Source organism: Eufriesea mexicana, unplaced genomic scaffold (assembly GCF_001483705.2).
Source record: "Eufriesea mexicana isolate 0111107269 unplaced genomic scaffold, ASM148370v2 scaffold2208, whole genome shotgun sequence".
In the NCBI taxonomy this organism is placed as follows: domain Eukaryota; kingdom Metazoa; phylum Arthropoda; class Insecta; order Hymenoptera; family Apidae; genus Eufriesea; species Eufriesea mexicana.
Window position 1 is genome coordinate 827,369 of NW_016910292.1, and position 21,251 is coordinate 848,619.

Consider the following 21,251-nt stretch of genomic DNA (forward strand, 5'->3'; position numbering starts at 1 on the left):
CCTAGTCTCATCTATCCTCCATTGTATAAGTACCTCGACCAGCACAGTGCTCGAATTTTGGCTCTACTGTGGTAGAATAATTGGTAGTTCCAGGCTAGACTAGGGACCCCGAAATTACTAGGGATCTCGAAATTACCAGGGATCTCGAAATTACCAGGGATTCCGAAATTACTAGTGTTCCCGATGCTCGGAACGGGGCGGGATATAAAAATTATCGCGATATGGGCGAAGAAAAACGAGATAAACAACGAATCAAGTAAATTCGAGAAATAGAGAAAAGGGAGAACGTGATGCGAGGAAGGCGAAAGAATCTTTGCAAGTTCCCAAGAGAATCTTTCCCAGACTCGATCCTAAAAGCAACCGTATCACGACTTATACGAGACATTTCAAATACCTCGTAGCACGAAGCGGAAAACGATTTGATACTAATTCTGGATCACGATTTATAAAAATTCAGGTGCCAAAAATACCACTTAACGTAACATGTCATACACAAGAAAATGCAGGAACTATTAATTAATTTACGAAATCCGTACTAAATTTTTGATGAAATACGCAAATTTAATTAATTATATTATCAAATGCAGAGTGTACAAATTAAATTAATGATGTACATGAAAATGGGAATATCTAAATCGACACAGCACACGAATTTTCATGTGCTAATTTCAGACAGAACTAGCTACACTTATGTGATAGGAAATAATCTAGTTCCAAATTATAGAATAATTTCAAAATTCCCTAGCTGCCTCGAAATCCTTAGCTAGGTAACATTTCCAGAGCACATTCTTGTTAACGTGTCAACTGTGAATGATAAAAGTTAATAAGTGTATTATGCAAACTCGAAGGCAAACGAGGAACGTATTGAAAGAGGAATCTCGTAACAATGTGCTAGAAAACAATACGGCTTAACTACGCAGGCATATGAACGTCACGACTACAACGAATAATTAAAAAAATGCAGGGAAAATTCAACTTGAATTACGTCGCAAATTTATAATAGGAAAAAGAATGCTTTGCAAATATCTCTGAAAAGAGGTCACCGATCACCGGGTGCACCAGCGAGGAGATTCCATTACGGATCCCACCCTAAACTTCTAATCCCATCCTCCCACAATTGCATTGCCCTCGTACCTCGACTACCAAACTGGTCGAGTTTTTACTCCAATCTTCTGAAATAATGAACAATTCAGATGGATATTATCGAATCTTCCTACCTACTTACAAAGAAACCATAATAGGGTATACTGAAGCGACAATTATCATCCTCAAATTAAAATCAATATTCATTTCGGTAAAACAGGAAAATCGCAATTCGTTGACAAATCTAGGACTTAAACCTAACCTAACCTAAAATTTAAAACTAATTACAGGAAACTTAACCCTTTGCACGCGACAGGCGCCTTTCAGTTTAAACAGATTTTAAAGATGGATGTTAATTAATATATCAAATTAACAATTATCCAACGATGCGTGGAATATCGAAGTCTTAATTTGCATACGATTTCTTATATATCGATTTAAATATATCCTCGACTTTATGGCAGAAAATTTTCGAACTACTATGTTTCTGGAATGAAGAAATCACCGAGTGCAAAGGGTTAACACTGAACTTATCCCTAGATCGACTGAAGTGAATTCCAGACCCGAGTCGAATGAAATTGAAAATCCGATTGAACTCGGAACTAGACCAGCAACCATCCATTATGTAGTGACATTAAACTTACTCTCAAGACTAGGAAGAAAGCTAATAGCAGCGAAGAAGAGGCTACGAAAGATGCAATCGATCAATTAAAATGAAAAAAAGGGGACGCGAGCAAGATGAGATATTCACCCTCACCCTCGACTCTAAGAGAACTCTAGAGTCGACCTCATGACTCCCCCGAGTCCCCAAAGACCTCAGCACACTGGCAAGAGCCGCTTCCACGACGTGAGCCCGAAAGTGAACCACTCGCGACCTATACAGGTCACCAAAGACACCGTGATCACGCAGGAAGCTTTCGAGAACGAGTCACTCACCCCAAGAGACCTTTCAATAGGACGTGTGATAATTGGACTCCAAGGAGTGAGGGCACAAAGGACTAGCTGATGGACCACCCCAGGGAGACTGGCCGAGAACGCGTCCAATGTGCAAAATCATCCACAGTCGGGTACCAGGTACCAATTGCCTGTGACAGAGGATGAGTTCCAGGTCTCTCTGGCTAACTCCATAATCGAGGTGCTTTGAACGACCTGCTGCGCGAAGAGAGACGTTCCTGGGACCACGAAAGTTTGCGTTCATCCTAGAAAAGTGACTCGTGGAAATCCAGAGGATACCAAGGAGTCGACTACCCAGCGATACAAGTGAGTGAGCACATCCTATACGTGGTCTCTAGATCTCTGATAACGAATTAGAGGAGATCGGCTAGTACTAACAAGCAAGGTGACTTCGAGCAAGAAAATGAACCCCCTAACAGATGGATTGCTGCGGTTATGTCAATTCTCTGGCTAAACTTACGAACTACGATTTGATCTAGCTCCGAAATAAAATTGTTCGAGTGATTTTAAATCGGAGATAGATCCCCTGAGCTGACTCGTAGTCCTTAGCCCGCGAACGTTTCTAGAGTGCAATCTCGTTGAGAAAGTTATGGAAATTGAAGCGATAATTAAATGGAGTTGACCATTATCACGCGACGCTGATGGCTTATCTTTAATAGACATGTTATCGATATGATTCTGATGTTATTTAATCAAGAGAATTGGAAACGGAATCGAAGCTGTAATTGAAAAGATTCTAGCAGAGATTGCTTTTTAATTCTCTAGAAATCCGTAAGCGGTTTCCGGGTCCACCAACGAGGAGGTGACTACGAAGGGATCCCATATTAACACTTTTGTATTATTCACAAAGTATGATTTATATTGGTTTTGATCTAATCGCTGATAACGAATTAATTCGTATTAGTGAATTAATAATTTGAAATTTTAATCATTTAAAATATTCCATATTTACATCTGTATCAGTTTCTTCTTGTTTTAATAAATTATTTATTATTAACGAGACGAATATTATGTTGATACGTTCACGATATAAAGCTCGAGAGGGAGACGCCATTCAGTTCTCAAACGCAAGATGTAACCCAGGTGAAAATAATTCGCGATCCGTAATATGCAGAAAATCCAATTAGCCGATTATCGGGACATATATGTAATTTATAAATAATTATAAAATATGTTTTATCTAAAATTAAATCGTGAAAGCGAATATCTGTCTTTTAAAAAAAATTAAATCCATGGAAGCCAATATCTGTCTCTGAAATTGCGTATAATATTCCATTTCTATTAATAAAAACAAAAAAAAAAAAGATATACGGATACATTTCAGGACAGCAATTTATTCACGTAAATTTCAAAAATATAAAAATTCTAAGCACGCGAATTTTAATTCAAAAATGAATCTACGCAAATGTATAAAAGTAGTAAATAATAATCAAATAGGTGAAATAATAAATAAACAATAACTAAATAAAAATTAAATAATAATGAAATAAAAAGTAAGTCATAATTAAACAATAAAGACACGATATATGAATAAAAATTAAAGAATCATGAAATAAATTGTATAAGCTAGTATTATTTGGGACAAGTGTCTATAAGAACACTGTAGGTCTTCCTGGTATATAGGAAGCTATGTTATTATTCGCTCCCACAGGGCCAACGGTCAAATTCCTATCTTATTTGCCATTAACTGGATTCCTCGTCGTCACTGATGCGTATAACCCCCAGGTTCGTGTATAAGAAACGGTCGAGTTCGAGCACAGGAAACGGACAAGGACAATGTTGTTTCATTCCACGTGCCTTGCGTGCTCTAAGCACGCTGAAAACCCTGGCTAAATAATTCATGGAATAAAACCGACTGACACATTATGATTATATTACTCAAATTTCTTCGCTTAAAAAGAAAAAAGAAAGGAAAAGCCTTTAATTATAATTAGCACACTCGAGTGATTCCAAATTCGAAACGATTATTTAAAAGAATTAAATATAACCATTATATTTAATTATAATATTAATATATAATTATAAATATCTGGTGAGCTGAACATTATTAATATTATAATTAATATTAAAATCTCGTTTCGATTTTTAAATTTACTCCTCGAGGAATGCTTTCCTGCATTCTTTCTTATTTAAACCGAATTAATTAAAATATTCCTCGAAAAAAGATCGAAAACGTATTTATACCGCACGAAATCGAATACGTACATAATTTAAATAAACCATATTGTCAAATTTCAAGTGCACACAAGTGCCATAGTAATATACAAAAATAATACCCAGTGTCCTTTCATTCTACATGATTGGACACCGGAAAAATAGAAAGCACGAGACTCACCGTTCGAAGAACAGCTGCGCATCATCCGGTATTCAATATGGCGGCGACCATCACCAATTCTCGGATCCAGGAACGTAGACACGCACCAAGTAAAAATGAAAAAATAAAATAAAAAAACTAACGCGTGTTCGCGTACACACGTGCGATTAATCACGAGGAGTTATTAATATAGCACACGGTATCGAGATATGATAGTATAAATGCAAAATTGTTACTGAAATCGCGATATCACTAAACGCGTAACGTCCGACCTCTAATCGGTTTGAACGTCTCGGTGACACTGAGGCCCGAATTCGTCCTGGGTTGGGCGGGGGAAGGTTAGACTAGAAGAGTGGGGATACGGGAATCTTACGCTATTCAAACGAACATTTTTATTTTTGTAAAATTTGAATGTTTTATGAGGGATATATGGAAAAATCTTGTTTTAGAGGTATGGTGGACTGTGTGGACAGTATCTAGTATTGTGATTTTCGCCTATGTGCTTTTTAAAATATTTAAATAATATTGTTTGTAGATAATTTATGATTCTATTGTGGTGGATCTTTTGTTATAAGTGAAAATCGATGATCGACGATGGTAAATGTTTATAACAAAGTAATAAAATTTGCATTTCACGCGAATCTTGGAGCATACACAATTACATATTGCTAAAAATACAGGAAAATAAATGGTTATAATTATCAGCCGTGCGAAAGCAAAGTAATTTTGCTTTGAATTTTACCTTCGCTTTTAATTTTATTGTTCATAACGTTATATCAAGCTGGAAAATTTTACCAACGCATATAATACTGACATTTAATTTCAAAGTGGCGTGCTCCGTAGTATTCTGTACGAAATGACCTAAAGAATATACATAAATTTACACATTTATATATTTGTAACATTTCATTTTCCCTCAGCGTAACTTAAATATTGTAATAAAATTACTGAAATAATTTACTTTTCTTACGACCTTTTTAAATTAGCAAGAAATATTATATACGTCCACAATAATAATTAAAATATTATACTAAAAATAATTAAGTGCTTACGTATTTATAATTAATTTCCTTCAAAAGCAACATGTAAGCTGTCAAAAACAGTAAAAATAAGAACTCTGAAACGTGTCAATTTAACGTTAAAATAAATAAAAATTCCAAAGCTAAAATTATATGAAATAAAAAGGTTCATAAAATAGAAACCGCTTAATATTTTCATCTACAATAGAATATTCTTCGTAAAAATACAGAACTCTTTTCTACACTTAACGGAACAAAGAGTAAAAATGATCCATCGTTATTCTTCTCTTCTTTCTCCAAATTCATCCACTCGTAAAACCTTCTCTCCTCGAAACGGCGAAGAAAAACAGACTAAAGCTCACCCCCTTGGCCACGTATCCGTTCTCGACTAAGACAATGATACTTCGATGTCATAAAAATGCAAACATCGTAAGGAGATTACTTTTCCAATTTCAAGTCCTTCCAATCTCAAAACTTACGTCCCGCCGCAAGTTTTTCCCATCAATCTTTTTTGCTCCTCAAACTTCGACAATTTTGAATAAAAACGAAAGCTTCGTGTGCAAATTGTTTCAAGGCGTTAATGAAATAAACGCAGCGTGTCGTTAATCCCATTATGCTGCATATCCACGTTGCGATTCGGTTTTCGTGCATGTTTTAACGTCAGATTGCTCGGTGAGGCACACACGTTGGCAATATTGTTTGTTCAGCGCAGCATCGAAATTTTCAGCACGATTGCACATAAATTCCATCTCTCTATGGGTTCTCATCTATGGCTTTTACCTTTCACGAATTCGTCATAATATTTAGAAAAGGAATACAAGAAGCACGTGGACGTTGTTGTTACGATACAATGAAATAACGCGAGTATGCTGAACCTTATTAACCTCTGCACATTACCCTTCCTGTATCGCATAAACCATTCTCCATGCTTCACTTACGATGCTGCACGAAATTATTTCGCCATGAAAATACGACTCGAATTTACGCTCTCGTAATCTTCGGACGTTCGTTCTTGTCGTGTGTTTCGTTGCTAACTAAACTGCTGAGGTCTGCGATAACGGCGCCATTTTTGAGACTAAACTCGCGCGGTCGAGATTAGCCGTAAGCGAAACCGTAAGCTGAATTTCTGCACACTGTGTGGGCACGTTTCTGCACAGTAGAAAATAAAAACGAATAAGGAAGAGTGATAATCGAATAAATTAATCGACGCTACTTTTGTTTCTTGTTAAATAGCGTGATTTTGTGAGCTGGGAAGGACTCTGGCAAAGGAAACAGTATTAACCTCTTGGCTATTGTGAGCGCCTATAAACGCTTGACGCAGTTCGATATTCTGACACGAAGGGCGCCTATAGGCGCTCGACGCAGTTCGGCTTTCTGACACGGACGGCGCCCATAAGCGCTCGACGCAGTTTGCTTTATGTTTTCACAAAGCAAACTTTTCACTATCCAAAAATCCAAAAATTCACCGATCTCGGAGCACATCGTAACTCAATTCCTGCCGTATGATACGACCAATACGTGTCAAAGTCTGCCATAGTCAAAGAATTAAGGGGTATCAGGTTCGGTTTAAGCGTTTAGGATATCATTTGTAGTACATGTGGTTGGACGCGTAGATCTCTGTTAACATAGGATTAATCTAGTATTAATTCTACAATAGTTAATTAATCAGTTAATGTATTATACGTAGATTCGTGTTCGTCATTTTGTCTAAGTATTCTATGTACTCTCTACAATGTTACAATTGTATCAGAGAAATTAGATCTATTATACCACAGTCAATTAGACTAGCATCTCTCCCATTGCCAACTTATTAGAAACATAAATAACCATTATCTAAGCAGCAATTCAAGCTTATTAGCAAAGTCAAGATCCCCTAAGTTAAACAGACTTAACACTTAAGCTCTCATCGAAGAGTTCCACGAGTAAGCCTTGTAACTTTGCTGATGTATTTACCCTTGATTCCCATTTACAACCACCACGACACTACACTTTGATCAACACAGGCAGAAAAGGAGAAATCAGCATTTCCAGGCAGTAATAACGATTGAACGAACGCAAACAATCTTTTCCAGGTCCAGTTCACATCCACTGGGAATCCCGGAGAAGTCGGAAAGGATATCACGGAAGATTGTGGACAGCTTATACGGTCGAAATTCCATAATCTCCTGGTCGAATCGCCGGCCTTAACACCGGCTCGTGAGGGTGGCTCGAGACATGACCGTGAACGGAATCGGTTCTCGATCGACGAACCGTCACCCCCTATACGATCTCCAATTTGTCACGATCCGCTGTTAATGCCTTGATCGTGACTCGTAGGATTATCCTTAGCGAAAGGACTGGCATCGAAATGGTATACGATATCATGGGATTAAAAGAACAGAATACGTGAACAGCTTCCAAAGAGATTTCCAGATTGCGAAGTATTTGGGAAGATCTAGCTGGAGAATAAAAGTCGAAGGCTTGGATGAGACGTAAGCGGAAGGGATAAAGGAAGGTGAGTCGAGGGTTGGTCGGTTTTTCAGATGAACGACTGAAAGAAAAGATGGATGAATCAGTCGAAGAAGCCTGTTCGTGAAAGTGAATCCATCCTACAGAACTGGACGCAGCGGACCAAGTCCTCGAGCTAATTTATGGAACACGAATGGACCAGCAGTGGTTCACGAACAGACGTTTAAGATTTCTCGGTTAGACCACGGATCGTTCAGCAGGTCACGAAGTGATTCAGAGATTTTTAAAGACCCTAATAGCCTCCAAGATGCTAAATAGGAATGCAGAATGCGTGATTAACCGATGAACGTGGAAGAAACACGGCAAACGATCTGGAAATATCCAATACCAAAGCGTTGAATGCCTCTGAAACAAGTTTCAGTTACCAAAGTCAATTTTCCAAATGGGATGTGAAATCGATAGCAATATGCTATCGAGCGTGGGGAACTGGTTCTCCCATGGCGATAAGAAAAGTTAGAAGGATGCAGTGTTGCTCAAGAACGATGTCCACCCGGTTGACAGACGAATCCTCAGCGACGTGTCCAGCATCCCCGAATAAGTCCCCAGTGCCTCATAAATCGGACGTGTCCTTCTGAATCGTAAAATTGTGCACAACGCAGTAAATACGAGGCAACGCCCAGCGGACTAATCTGCCTGGACAGAGAAGAAAATTCGTGATCCGGAAGAGGTCATAATCCCAACGGGAACAACAAGTGCACGTTCAATTGTAAAAGTGACAGAGAATTGCTAACCTGCAGCTGTGAAGAAATTGCGCCAGGTTCCAGCGACAATCATTCTATACTGCGTTCTCTCTACAAGAAATGGATCAATCCTAGTATACCACCATTGTCATTTATTAAAAGATTCTTAGACTTTCCCTTTGACAGAACTTTGCCTTAGAGGATAAGACTCTTGGTTTCCAAGCAACATATCAGACTATCCTCGATTCTATAGAGATTACAAGATGTCGAAGATTTATGATACTTATACCGACCTGACTTTATCAAAGATTGTAAGTCGACAAGAAGCTGCAATAGCCAACTAGGAAATTAAAATTGTCTCCGAGCAACGATACAGCCACCCCTCGGAATGTGATGCCCAGCTACACACACCACGAGGACACTTTGCGCCGCACGCGCCTGAACGCAACACTGCAACAATTAAAGCTCCTGCTACATCGTATAGCGATCATGGATAGGCTAGATAACTACACGAGCATTTTCCGAAGTCTAAACATCACCGACGAGGACCTCGATTACGTGACCAACTACATCGATAACCTAACCATCCAAAAATCCAGCAGCAACCAGACCTGCTGCTACTGCAACGGGACCATCCGTGACTGGGCTGCTACGTACAAGAATTATCACGGCTACGTGGCGTTGGTGGTCTGTCTGTTCGGTATTCTGGCTAACCTGCTGAAATGCTAACGAGGAAGGACATGGCAGCTGCGCCCATAAACCGAATTCTCACGGGTCTAGCCACGGCCGATATGCTCGTGATGTTAGAGTATATCCCATTCGCTATTTACAAATACATCGTTCTGCCAAAGAGGCAGGTATTTCCTTACGAGGGCGCGTTGTACGTCCTGTTCCACATGTACTTCACGCAGGTGTTGCACACGATCAGTATCGCTACCACGCTCACGTTGGCCGTTTGGAGATACATCGCTATTAGGTGAGTAAGATTCTGACCTTCCTATCGTTTTATTGAACAAAAGGACCACGAATTTCAAATTGGACCAACTCGTGATTCACTGCTGTTACAATTGAGATTCGCGTCGGTTTCGCTTTGTCTCCTTTATCTAAATTTAATTATTATTACCATTAGGGGGCTTCCATGGTGAAATATCCCTCTTACAAGGACCTAGACCAAGCTGTGCAGTATATTAATGAATATTTCCCAGTAAAATCTCTTGACAAGCGAATTTCACAGAAAATTATCGTGACTAATCCATCCTGTGAGACAAGTTTCATTATTAGACCACTAGTTTTTTACGCCGTGTCCATAAATTGACCACCTTTCCTCGAAACAGCTTGATTTAATATCGCCTTTCTAAAAACTGCTCCCTTTAAAACTCAAGTTTAGATAGATGTAGATTAACGAGCTCATAATTAAAACGAGAACCTTAGGCTGGTCGTTGCTCAAAGAAGACTACTTCGAAGATGTCGTAAATGGATCAATTTTAATTCGCCATGGTGGAAATTGGTCGGATAATCGATGTCGAGCTTGAAATCTTATTAGACACTCGGATAGAGAGAAGGTGTAACTGTGACGTAAAGGAAATGCAATTAGGCTTCGGGAGAGGTGAATCGAATTTTGTTTGAATCGAATACGCGTTTAAATTCGTAGCAGCTTGATCAATCGTTGTTATTATAATATTCCACTATAATATTCTAATTCCAATATAATATTCCACGTATCCGATGGCAAAATCAGTAAACATAAAATATAATTAAACTACAAATTAATCTATAGCGATTAAAGTAAATTACATGGAGCGGTTGCTAAAATTATATAATTAATTAAAGCTATAATTATCCAAAGTGGGATAGGTCAGGACGAAAATTGAGCATGCACTTACTGGTGTAGTGGTTAAAAAACTTTTTGTATATTTTTTATCTTCTGAAATACTTATATCAAAATTAAAAATGGGAGAAAAACGTGACACCTTATGAGTCTTTGAATTTCTTAATTTTTGTCAGTACTGTAGGATATTTTTAAAATTTATTGGAGTGCAATAGCGACTGAAGGGGTCATAAATTAAGGAGTGAAGAGGTCTGACTTGCAAACTAACTAGACCCCATTGACGATAGCTAATGCCATCCCGAGGACAATGCCTTACGTCTTCTGTTAGCCTTTTGTTTTTTTTTAATTTATTTTTACGTGGGGGAAATCTTCGAAAAATATCCGACCCCCCTAGGGCAGGGTGTGAGGTTATGCGTGATTTTTATCCACTGAAACCCCCACGATGGCCAGCCTACCGCGATAGTGGAGCGCTCTGGTCCTGTTAGCCTACAGTGAGTGTTGGTATGTTACGAAGGGAAAGACTGGTAAATACTCGGCCTTAATTTATCCAGTCATCTGACATAGGCATAGCTATGTCGAAATCTTAGCCGCCACGGTATTATATCCCTTATTTTCCTTATTCTTAATGAAAATTACTGTCTCACTGAATACGCGAAGCACTGCGCTTGTTCTCTAACCTTTGAATCTACAACAGTGTATCGAATGGAAAATATTTCACGTTTACGAATGCTAGCGAAGTCTAATGCCTACGATTATCTGTCAATACACGATCAAATATAAACGTTTAATCAGCAAAGACGATGGTACACGAGTGAAAACGAAACTGTGTTACAACCGCAATCCATGTTACAACACGTGTTTAATCTGTATTGAATATCGATTTAGAAATTATAATCGTGTACTTGGGAATAATGATGCTAAACAAAATGGGAGATATTAACCGTTGAATGCATGTCTATGGGGTTGTTGAACAAACAAAACAGTATGGAGAACAGCGATTCCCCAATAAGCGTTGAAACAACGGAACGAAGCAAATTATGTTCGTTGGCTTACCACCTGTTTGCGAATGGTTACGCGAATATATTGTTTATCAAGTTTCGAGAAAAATTCAAATTTATACTTGATAAAGAAAAAAAGGTATTATCGACGAGTTACTTGCTATTACCGATCATTAAAAGCGAATCGAGATATTCTCTTCGTAGTTTCTCTGAAAAGAAATTATTTACAGTGCACACACCGTGGCTGAATAAACTACCACCCAATTCTGTTCTCTTCGAATAAAGATTTCATTGTACCTTTAGTTCATTGTTCACCAATCATACGCTCTACTTTGTATATCGAAACGAAACAAGTTTGACTCTTGCTTGATTGTGCTCCCAACAATCGAGTGCCTTCGAAATTGAATATCGGGAGCGAATATTTTTTCCGCATATCTTGTTATGAAAAAGGGACAAAGGGCGAATAGAGCTATATATTTACTGGAAAAAATAAATCGTTCTATAGAGTCCATCATTCTCACTCTCGCCACTAGATGGATCCCAACTGCAAGAAGGTTCGAGGACTTTCTCGCAAGTCCTCGGTAAACCTCCGCTTCCTATATATACAACTTCCCAACGTTGCAATAGTATCTCGGTCCAAGGCGGGGCCCAATAGGTACTCATTACTATGAGTCCACTAGCAGGCCCAGGACGAGAACGTGCATCCCCTTCCTCGTTTCCTTTTTCATCCCTTCTAGCACACTACCTCCACACGAGGATACCTGCGACAAGCTTGACCACCAACCCCAAAGGAAGGGGGAGAAGGACCCCCACATTTCTATAGAAGAAGTATTATATATTGCAAGTGTTTTAAATTGGATTTGGGCCCCACAGTTCTATATAAGAAAATATATATATTGCAAGTGCCTAAATTAGATTTGGGACCGGCCACGATTCTTATATAAGAAATATATATATTGCAAGTGCTAAATTGAATTTGGGACCTCCACAGTTCTATATAAGAAATTATATATATTGCAAGTGCTAAATTGGATTTATTCCCCAGTTACTGACAAGTTGTCTTTGAACTATCATCGTGCAAGAAGAGGAACTATGTAGTAGCAACAGTCTGCTGTTGCAGAGACCAAAATAATTACCAACCAAGTTATATCATTCGCTATATAGTGTTACCACAAAGTTTCTCGCCTAGGTTACCACCAAACTTGCTGTAAATTGATTGGACTCTGTCTCGAGTCTAGAATAATAAATCGAATTATGAAAACAGTTTATACCAAGAGATATACTCTATTTGTACATTATACGATTTAAAGTCCACGATTCTATGAATAATTATGTACTCAATTCCACGAAGTATTCGGTCTGTACGCAACAAGTTGTCAATACACAACAAGCATAGCAATTTGTTAAGCTGATCCATTTTTATTGCAGCTTTCCCGGAAAATCCGTCATATGCTGTATCTGTTAAAAAAGTCCAATCAACTGTAACCTTCGATTTATGTGTTCGCTTCGAGTTATACTCTATCCTGAGTTCGATAACAAAACAACAGGTCGATCGATTTATTCATCTCTTCGTGGAAATTTCGTAGAACAACAAACATTTGATACGATCATGACTGTCGAGTGAAAAAGTCTTATCGATCGTTAATCATTCGCTGGGACCATTACAGTCCACGGATAAGAACTCTTGCGTGGTTTTATTCTCTGTCATACGTCGTCATTGCAAGAAAAACAGGATTTAGGAAGAGATCAATGGAGCTTATGTGACTTGCTGTTTGCTTTATCTCGGCCATAAAACAGGAGACCAAAGTGTAATAAATTCTCGAAGAAAAGAAAGACGAAAAGTAACGTTTCATTAAATATTGAAACATCAAATAGCACAAAGTTTCGTGAATAAAACGATACGAATAATGAAAAAGGCTTTGAATTCGCATGGTTGCGTCAACACTGCATTTGCAACGAGTTCGTGTGCGGTTTTGTGGCAGAAGCTGCAAAAATATTAAATATAGCGTGAATAAATGAAAACGTGTCGAAAACATAGGCAAATAGGGAGAAAAAGAGGAATTCTTGTTAGAAGAAAAGCATATTTCATTTCCGCAACGACAAATATTATGTTCAACGAGCGAGCAAAAGAAAATGTCAAGTCAGTTGGATATTCGCGAGAAAATTTTATATTTTCTATAATTACCTTTGCAGAGTCAAAAGTGAACTAAAAATTTATACATAACCTCGTTAATTAATCAAAAATTGTAAACATTGAATCGGCTATGGTCCAGTATTCGAAATTTCAAACAAGAGATCACGGATTTACGCATTCGTAAATTCACCACGCATACCTTTGTTAACCTCGAAATTGTAAAGGCTATTCGAGATAAATCCAATATGATGGATGACAAATTCGGATATACGTACGCGATCATTGTGATAAAGAATTTCCATAAACTTTTCACCAAATATGCAAATAGAATGGGTGAAATATTTCTATATATATATATCGAAATGATTCAGTGACGTATATATTGCGTTACCGAAAAGGCGATAACAAATATGAGGCACCATTAAATCTTAATTTGCTCAGCTACTGGTAATGAAAAACGTCAAATATACTATAGCTATCACGATAAAACGTATCTACTATATACACAAGTGCACGCTAGCGCGCGACGATTATCCGCCATTACAAGATGGCGGAAAAGTGAGCGTGCATTAAGTTCATCCCACGGTTGGAATGCTTCGCGCTATACTTGCATAGAAAGCATGCCATTTGCGAGGATGAAATTAAAGTAAGCTTCGTGAGACCATTTGACGTGATAGCGCAATCACAATTTCCTAGGAGAAATTTAATTGTAAGCGATAAAAATTGATTTGGCATTCGAGGTAACACTAGCGTCAGCAATTCGGCCTAGTGTATGTCAACAGCGAATTATTTCAAATATACCGACAGTCGGTGTTTGAGGCAAAATTGTGGGACGAGATCGCGATAACGCGAAAGGAGAATATCACGCGGGAAACGTACATGGAGGGCTGAGTTGATTACAAGATCCGAGATTACTCGTCGGCTTTAAATATCAGAGCAACCGATACTCAACCTATAAATGGGCGATTACATTAATCCTTCGTTATCCCTTGCACGTGATTAGCTTGTACACGGGTTTAATAACACCGCCTGCTGATAGAACTACGTTATCCTTAGTTAGTATCTCTCTGTTAGAACCTCTGCAACGTCTGCCATCGCGTAGAGACATTTAAGTTTATTTCCATGTTGAAATTTGGTCCACAGTGGATTACGGAGTTGATATAAGAATCATAAGATTATATCGGATTATGGGCTCATTGGGATTAAAAAATAGATAAGGTCACGGAGATTATTTCGCCTTTGGTTCTCATAAACGAACGTGCAAAGGACACAATCTCTGAGGCAAAGAGAATCGTTACCTCCGCCATAGGAATATTTCCCTTTAGCGAAGTACACATTCCGTAACTTTGTCAGACCGTTTACTTGGGCAAATAAGGCATTTGCATAACGTTTCGCAAAGAAGCCTCGCGCACCATTTCTCTCGTTTCCTTCGGACAGAGGGAAAATTTTGAAATCACGTACCCCCTATTACTGACTTAAATCAGCTTCAAAAGTCTACGTGACTCTTCTATCTTCCGTTCTGTGAAATAACGAAGATACATCACTGGGACGAGCAAGTTTCCGTCTATTAACACGTTCACGCCGGGGCCGATTTTCATATTTTTCCCTGCGAGGCGTACCTACGTGTTGTTGGTGGTGAGGACAAGCCAGCACTCTGTTCAGAATGTTTCAAAAATTTGCGTAGGTGCAAGTAAACAATTACGCTAAGTTTAGAATATTGCATTATGTCTGTATTACCAAGCTTTTGTTTTATAAGTTACGTTTACGCCGTTTAGATAAAATAAAATAAATAATATACATTAAATTTACATTATTTACATTTTCAACAATATAATCCTTCACAATTATTAAACAAACTAAATTTTTAATGGTACGCAGCGTCTGATCGAATATTCAAGCGTGATCCACCGGTGATGCCCACCGCCCGATAGGACAGTAGAATGTGACCCACCGGTGGGTCGTAGTACACGACCCAGTGATGCATCATCGACCAAGAGCAAACGTCGTGCTAATGGATAATGGAAAAATATGCAACACGAGTGAGAGGGTTGGTCTGCACGAGACAAAAAGAACAGAGGGTAGGAGCGTCTATTGGGATTATGGGTAAAAAGAAATAACTATCGTTCCTTATGTAGGGGATTTTAAGAAGTAGGCGCCTTGCTCCTTGGTAACTGTTTTATTTCCTCGGTAGGCTAGTAGGCTAGTGCCCCAAAAACGCATCCCTCGCTGTTTTATAGAGCGTGTCCCCTCTCTGAAGCCTCGTCCTCACGTGTCGATAATTTAAAATTATCTTTATTCTATTCTTAGGAAGGTATACCTTCTGTATTCTAACTGTACTTTGATGATAGTCAGTATGACCCGACTGATGCACCACGTGCCAGGCTCGTGATAGTCAATTTTGGCCGGACAGATGTACCACGTGCCAGGCTCGTGATAATCAGTTTCGACCCGACAACCTAACCACGAGCCTCACACGTAGTCGTAGGTCAAAAGGTTAATTAAGAGGCGATTAGGTGATAGCTAAATGTTTTATTTGCGTTACCATACATTACGGTGCATCAAAAAGGTCGGACATTTTTAATCCCAGCATGCCCCAAAGAGTTAAGACGTATTTTATTTTCAACAGCGTCAGAAGCGGAAAGGGGATAAAATTGATATATTCGCACGGTTTGATAATTATAATTGTTGAACCAGGTGAAAGGGGAAAAATGGAAGAGACGAGATTGCGTTTGCTAGAATTTATCCGTATTTCCACGAGAATACAACTGTCTCTAATTTGGCAATTGTGCGCGCGGTCGATGATCGTTTTTATCTACTCGCGAGCATTTCGTTCGAATTTTATACCTGATTGTCACTCGAAATATAAAAATCATAATTAAGGAGGGAAAGATAATTTTAGTTTCAATTTCATTTAATTTATGTCACTGTGTATTACGTTTCAATTCAATTTCACTAAATCGCGATTAATTTTGGAATTTAATACGAATTCCTTTCTAAAACGTTATTGGATATCATTTTTTTTTCCTATTTAAATCGCACATTACTTTTTTCCGCCTGAATATTCATAACACGTCTAATCCGTCATATAATCGCGTTTCGCTTAATAAACACGTGACGAAGAGCGATAGGGCATTCCATGTTTGTCGAGTAAATTTCTAATCACGGTTCAATTGATAGACGGGACAACTTCAATTTCGACGTGTCCCCGAAAAATTGCGACGGATAAATTCCCGAATTTGTTCGCGCAATAATCACTAGCGTACTGCTTTCGGAAAGAGTAGAAGAATCAATGATGAATAACGTGAAGCTCCATCAAAGCTTCGAAGTGTAGAGTCAGGGAAGAAAGAAAATATCAGAAAGAAAAAAAAAAAGAAAAATTTAAAAGGAAGTTTGAAAATTTACAACAGATTTCTCATAGAGTTTAGTTTCATGAAAATGAATTTATAATCGAAGTTCTTCTATCACCTTCAATTTTCGAAAATTATGAGTTTTCCTAAGAATGCGCGATTTTTGGATAAAATGAAGTATTACGTAGAAGGTAAGAATGTTGGGAGATTTATTGTTGTCTTACGAGTTAGCTGAGAGCATGCCGAGTTAATCGATGTGTATAATTACAATTATTTGTGGTTCTGAATAATTATAATTGGTCATCAAAGTTTGAAAATAAGTCTTTTCTCTTTTTCCGTATTATTCTTGGGCTTTTACAAAATTTTGCGAAATTTTGCGAAATTTCTACACGGTATCGTATTTTACTGGCTTCTATGAAGAAGAAACCGTGGAACAGAATTATCGAAATAATGTTCGTTTCGATTAAATTGAGAAAATATTCGTCGGTAAAGCGAATACGAGACTTTACCGCCAACGCAGCCATTGCGCGCTTCTATAGCCTCGACAGTGCCGTAGCTACGGGTGGTCCGAACACCAAGTGCAATGAATCTAACATATAACAGTCTACAAAAAAAAAAAAAGAAAAAAAAAAATATTTATAATAATGTAATCTGTTCATTGTTTTGATCTCCGTTTGCGATTTTTATACTGTCAAAATTCTAAACAATCAATAATATATTAATTAATAATAAAGGTATAATTAGCGATACTAAACTGTTAAGAGTAATAATAAATATTGCTTAGGTGTGATTACTGTATGTCTTTTTATGTTATTGTAAAGATATTAAAACAATAAAAAAGAATATTGTCTAAAATATGCAGCAAAACATGATACATAATATGAAGCTTATTAATAAACTCAATAAACCCTTAATGCATCGCGTTGATACGGCACTAATTCCTACAATACGTTAGACAAGGATAGAAAATCGAGCAACTTTGCATCAGCGCCATCTATGATTTTGGACCCAAAACTCCGAAAAGTAACAGGAACACAGAATGAGCAAGGAGGTCGGGTAAACCTTCTCATAAGGGCAGCAAGCGATTAGAAAAGGACAGATGTTTCGATAATTGGAAAATTCACAAATTACTCATTTTCTGTGATTAATCTAAGAACTTTTGTAACTGCATCGTAAAGCTGGATCTTTGGGCAATATTCTTATGTAATTTTTGTTCATACTTTGATGCTAATTAATTTCTTTATTATTAACTACTGGACGATATACGGGATTTGACAACAATGGCCGTCACGATTGGCGCTTAAAATAATTAATTATGAACAAAACTAGAAGTAAAATGTGAACAAAAATTACATGAGAACATTCCCAAGGATATTTTTTTTATTCTGTGTGCATGTAATTCATAAATTAATTGCATGGGAATTAATATAATATAATTATATAATATGAAGAAGTAGGTAATTAATTAATTAGGAAGAAATAAATACCCAAAATTATATTAGAAAGTTCGTAAAGGACGCGCCCTTACGATGCAAGTATAAAAGTTTATAAATTATTCGCAAAAATTATATAATTTATTAATTTTCTCATGCCAGTTAAATTCCAGTTAAAAATCAGATGGCACTAACGGAGCACAAGCTTCCAGTGTTAAATCATAGATGGCACCTAGCGCTGTTTCTTAAATTTTTATTCGGCATTAGAAAATTAACAATTTACTCAATTTCTGCGATTAATTTATGAACTTTTATATGTGCATCGGAAAGCTGGAACTGTAGGCAAAAATCCTACTCAAGTTTCGTACATAATTCGATGGTAAATAGTTTGTTAAGAATAATTATTTGAACGCGGTCGTGACGTGGCTATAACAAGTGGCATAATATTTTGTTAAAATATTTAATTGTAAACAAAACTAGAAGTAAAATATAAATATAAGTTATATGAGAACATGCCCAAGGATATTCTCTTTATAATGTGTGTACGTAATTCATAAATTAGTGGCATAACAGGTAGTAGTTAATGACAAACTATTAGTATCTTGACAGAATTCCAACAAATAACGTCAATCCCAAGAATTTTTGAGAACAATACATTTGCAAATTTTTGTGTTAGAAGTACATAATATGAGAGGAGGTTGCTGCCCCACAGAATCCAAGAAATGGCGTCACTTTCAAGAATTCTATACAGACAAATTTTGCAGCCTATGTGAGAATAAATATACTATACATAGCCTACTCATTACCGGGGATATTAATTATTTTTTTTACCTTATTTACCTTAATTCGTTATAATTTACATATTCCTACAAGAGATACTAATCACTAAAATATGTTAAACTTATTACCTACTTGTATGTAAACTGTAAGTAACTTATTTCTAATCACTGACTATCTTATAAAAATTTATAACTAATTCGTAACTATCTTATTGCTAGCTTATAACCGATATTTCAACTTTGGTGCGTAGCTCTTTGCTTGGTATCGTTCTCCAAAAATTATTCTTTGGAATACGATACCAATTACCAGGTCTCACCACGAGGAGGTGGCTACGCATCGAGACCCGACATGCGCCCTAGTGGCGCAGCCTGCTGGCGCTACCTGTATCAAAGGTACCCTAATCTAACTTGGAGCGAATTAAGTTAAAATGACTCTACTGACACTTTATTATATTTCGTGTCTTACGAAAGGGGTTTCGGTTCGGTATACTGAAACTCTACTGTCGCAACGCTAAGATATTTTCAAGTTCCCATAAAAATAGGGAATGAAATATCAAACACGCGAGCTAATAGAAAATCGCGACGCGCCCGAACGAATTCGCGATTATTCGAAAGACCGACTAGCCTAGGCGATGTACTCCCGTGTACAGAGATAACTTCATACCTCGGCACCCTCCCGATCGGGCCTAGCTCAATTCCAGTCACTGTCGCACTCGCCAAGACTTACACGTGGACCAAGGATAGTCCCTGAACCAATGAAACTTCTAGTGTCAACGCGAGGGCCCTGCTGGGCGGTTGCCGGCCAAGACAGACACTTCGCATCCCAGCCACACGGGGTAGAACTTAATCATCCCTGTGGTCTAACCGTAGATGGTACTAGTCCGTCAGCCAGCATGTGCCCGAGCCCCAGTCGCGTACGACTTAGGCAGCGGACCGCCCCGTCGAGGTCAGAAGACGCACTGATCCGAGGGGGTCACCCTGGAACCCGATGCATGACGAGATTGACAGTGACTGGAAATGAGTGTCGGAGACGAGTCGTGAGGATGACTTACGAAGCATGTACTTATCGAGTACACGAGAGCACGTCGCGTAGGCTAGTCGGTACTTACGAACGATCGCGATTATCGCGAGAACAATTATGTTCTATTTGCTAAACGAGGGGGATAAGAAAATGATAGAGAATTTATAAATTTCGCTCCAAGTTAGGTAGCTTACCTTTGTACAGATAGCGCGCACATGATACTTAGTCTATGGATCTATCTTATGATTACTTAAAAGTAAACGCACGCATCGTTCATTGATGTGTCGCAAACAGAATCTTGAGAAACCTAAAAGCTAAAACAGAATATATTATTGTTAATATGTAGCTGAAAGGAAAGGGATTAGTACGAGGAAACCATCAAGGATAATAACCAAATGGAACGAGCAAGCCAACGACGAGACCTGAGCAACATAACTACGAGACAGAAACATTCCAACGGTGAGATATAAACATACCAACGAGGAAGCGCTCGAGTATTATACGAAATACTCGAACGCTCTAACGAAAACAAATCGAACGGAAGTCGTAAAATTTGTGAAAGGAAAGATTTAGCCAACGATGAGACATAAGTAAACCAACGACGAAGCATTCGAATATTATACGAAATACTCGAATGCTGAAACAAAGACACATAGAATGAAAAAAATAAAATCTGCAAGAAGAAATTATTGTTAAATTATTTAAGAGAGTGGACAATGGCCACTGAATAGCCATTGATCTAGCCAACGATGATATACAATACAAATAAACCAACGACGAAGCATTCGAATATTGTACGAAATACTCGAATGCACAAACAATGAAAACTAGAATGAAAGAAATAATATCTGAAAGAAGAAAGATAATTAAAACCTGAAAGAAAAAATAATTAGTACCTGAAAGAAGGAATTATTATTAAATTATTCAAGAGAGTAGACAATGGCCATTGAATAGCCATTGATCAAGCCAACGATGATATACAAATAAACCAACGACGAAGCATTCGAATATTGTACAAAATATTCGAATGCACAAACAATGAAATCTAGAATAAAAGAAATAGAATCTGAAAGAAGAAAGATAATTAAAAGCTGAAACAAAAAATAATTAGTACCTGAAAGAAAAATATTAACGCGGACCCTCCGAAGTCGAA

At 37.8% G+C, this 21,251-nt stretch overlaps 1 protein-coding gene across 1 annotated transcript in view; it reads left to right on the plus strand.

Moving 5' to 3' along the window:
• Window positions 1-8,951: 8,951 nt before the first annotated feature.
• Window positions 8,952-21,251, plus strand: part of LOC108549745 (sex peptide receptor) — a 28,203-nt gene continuing 15,903 nt past the window's right edge. Inside the window, 2 exon segments of the mRNA XM_017903240.1 lie at window positions 8,952-9,276; window positions 9,279-9,534. Of these exon segments, the coding sequence (XP_017758729.1) occupies window positions 8,952-9,276; window positions 9,279-9,534 (581 nt within the window).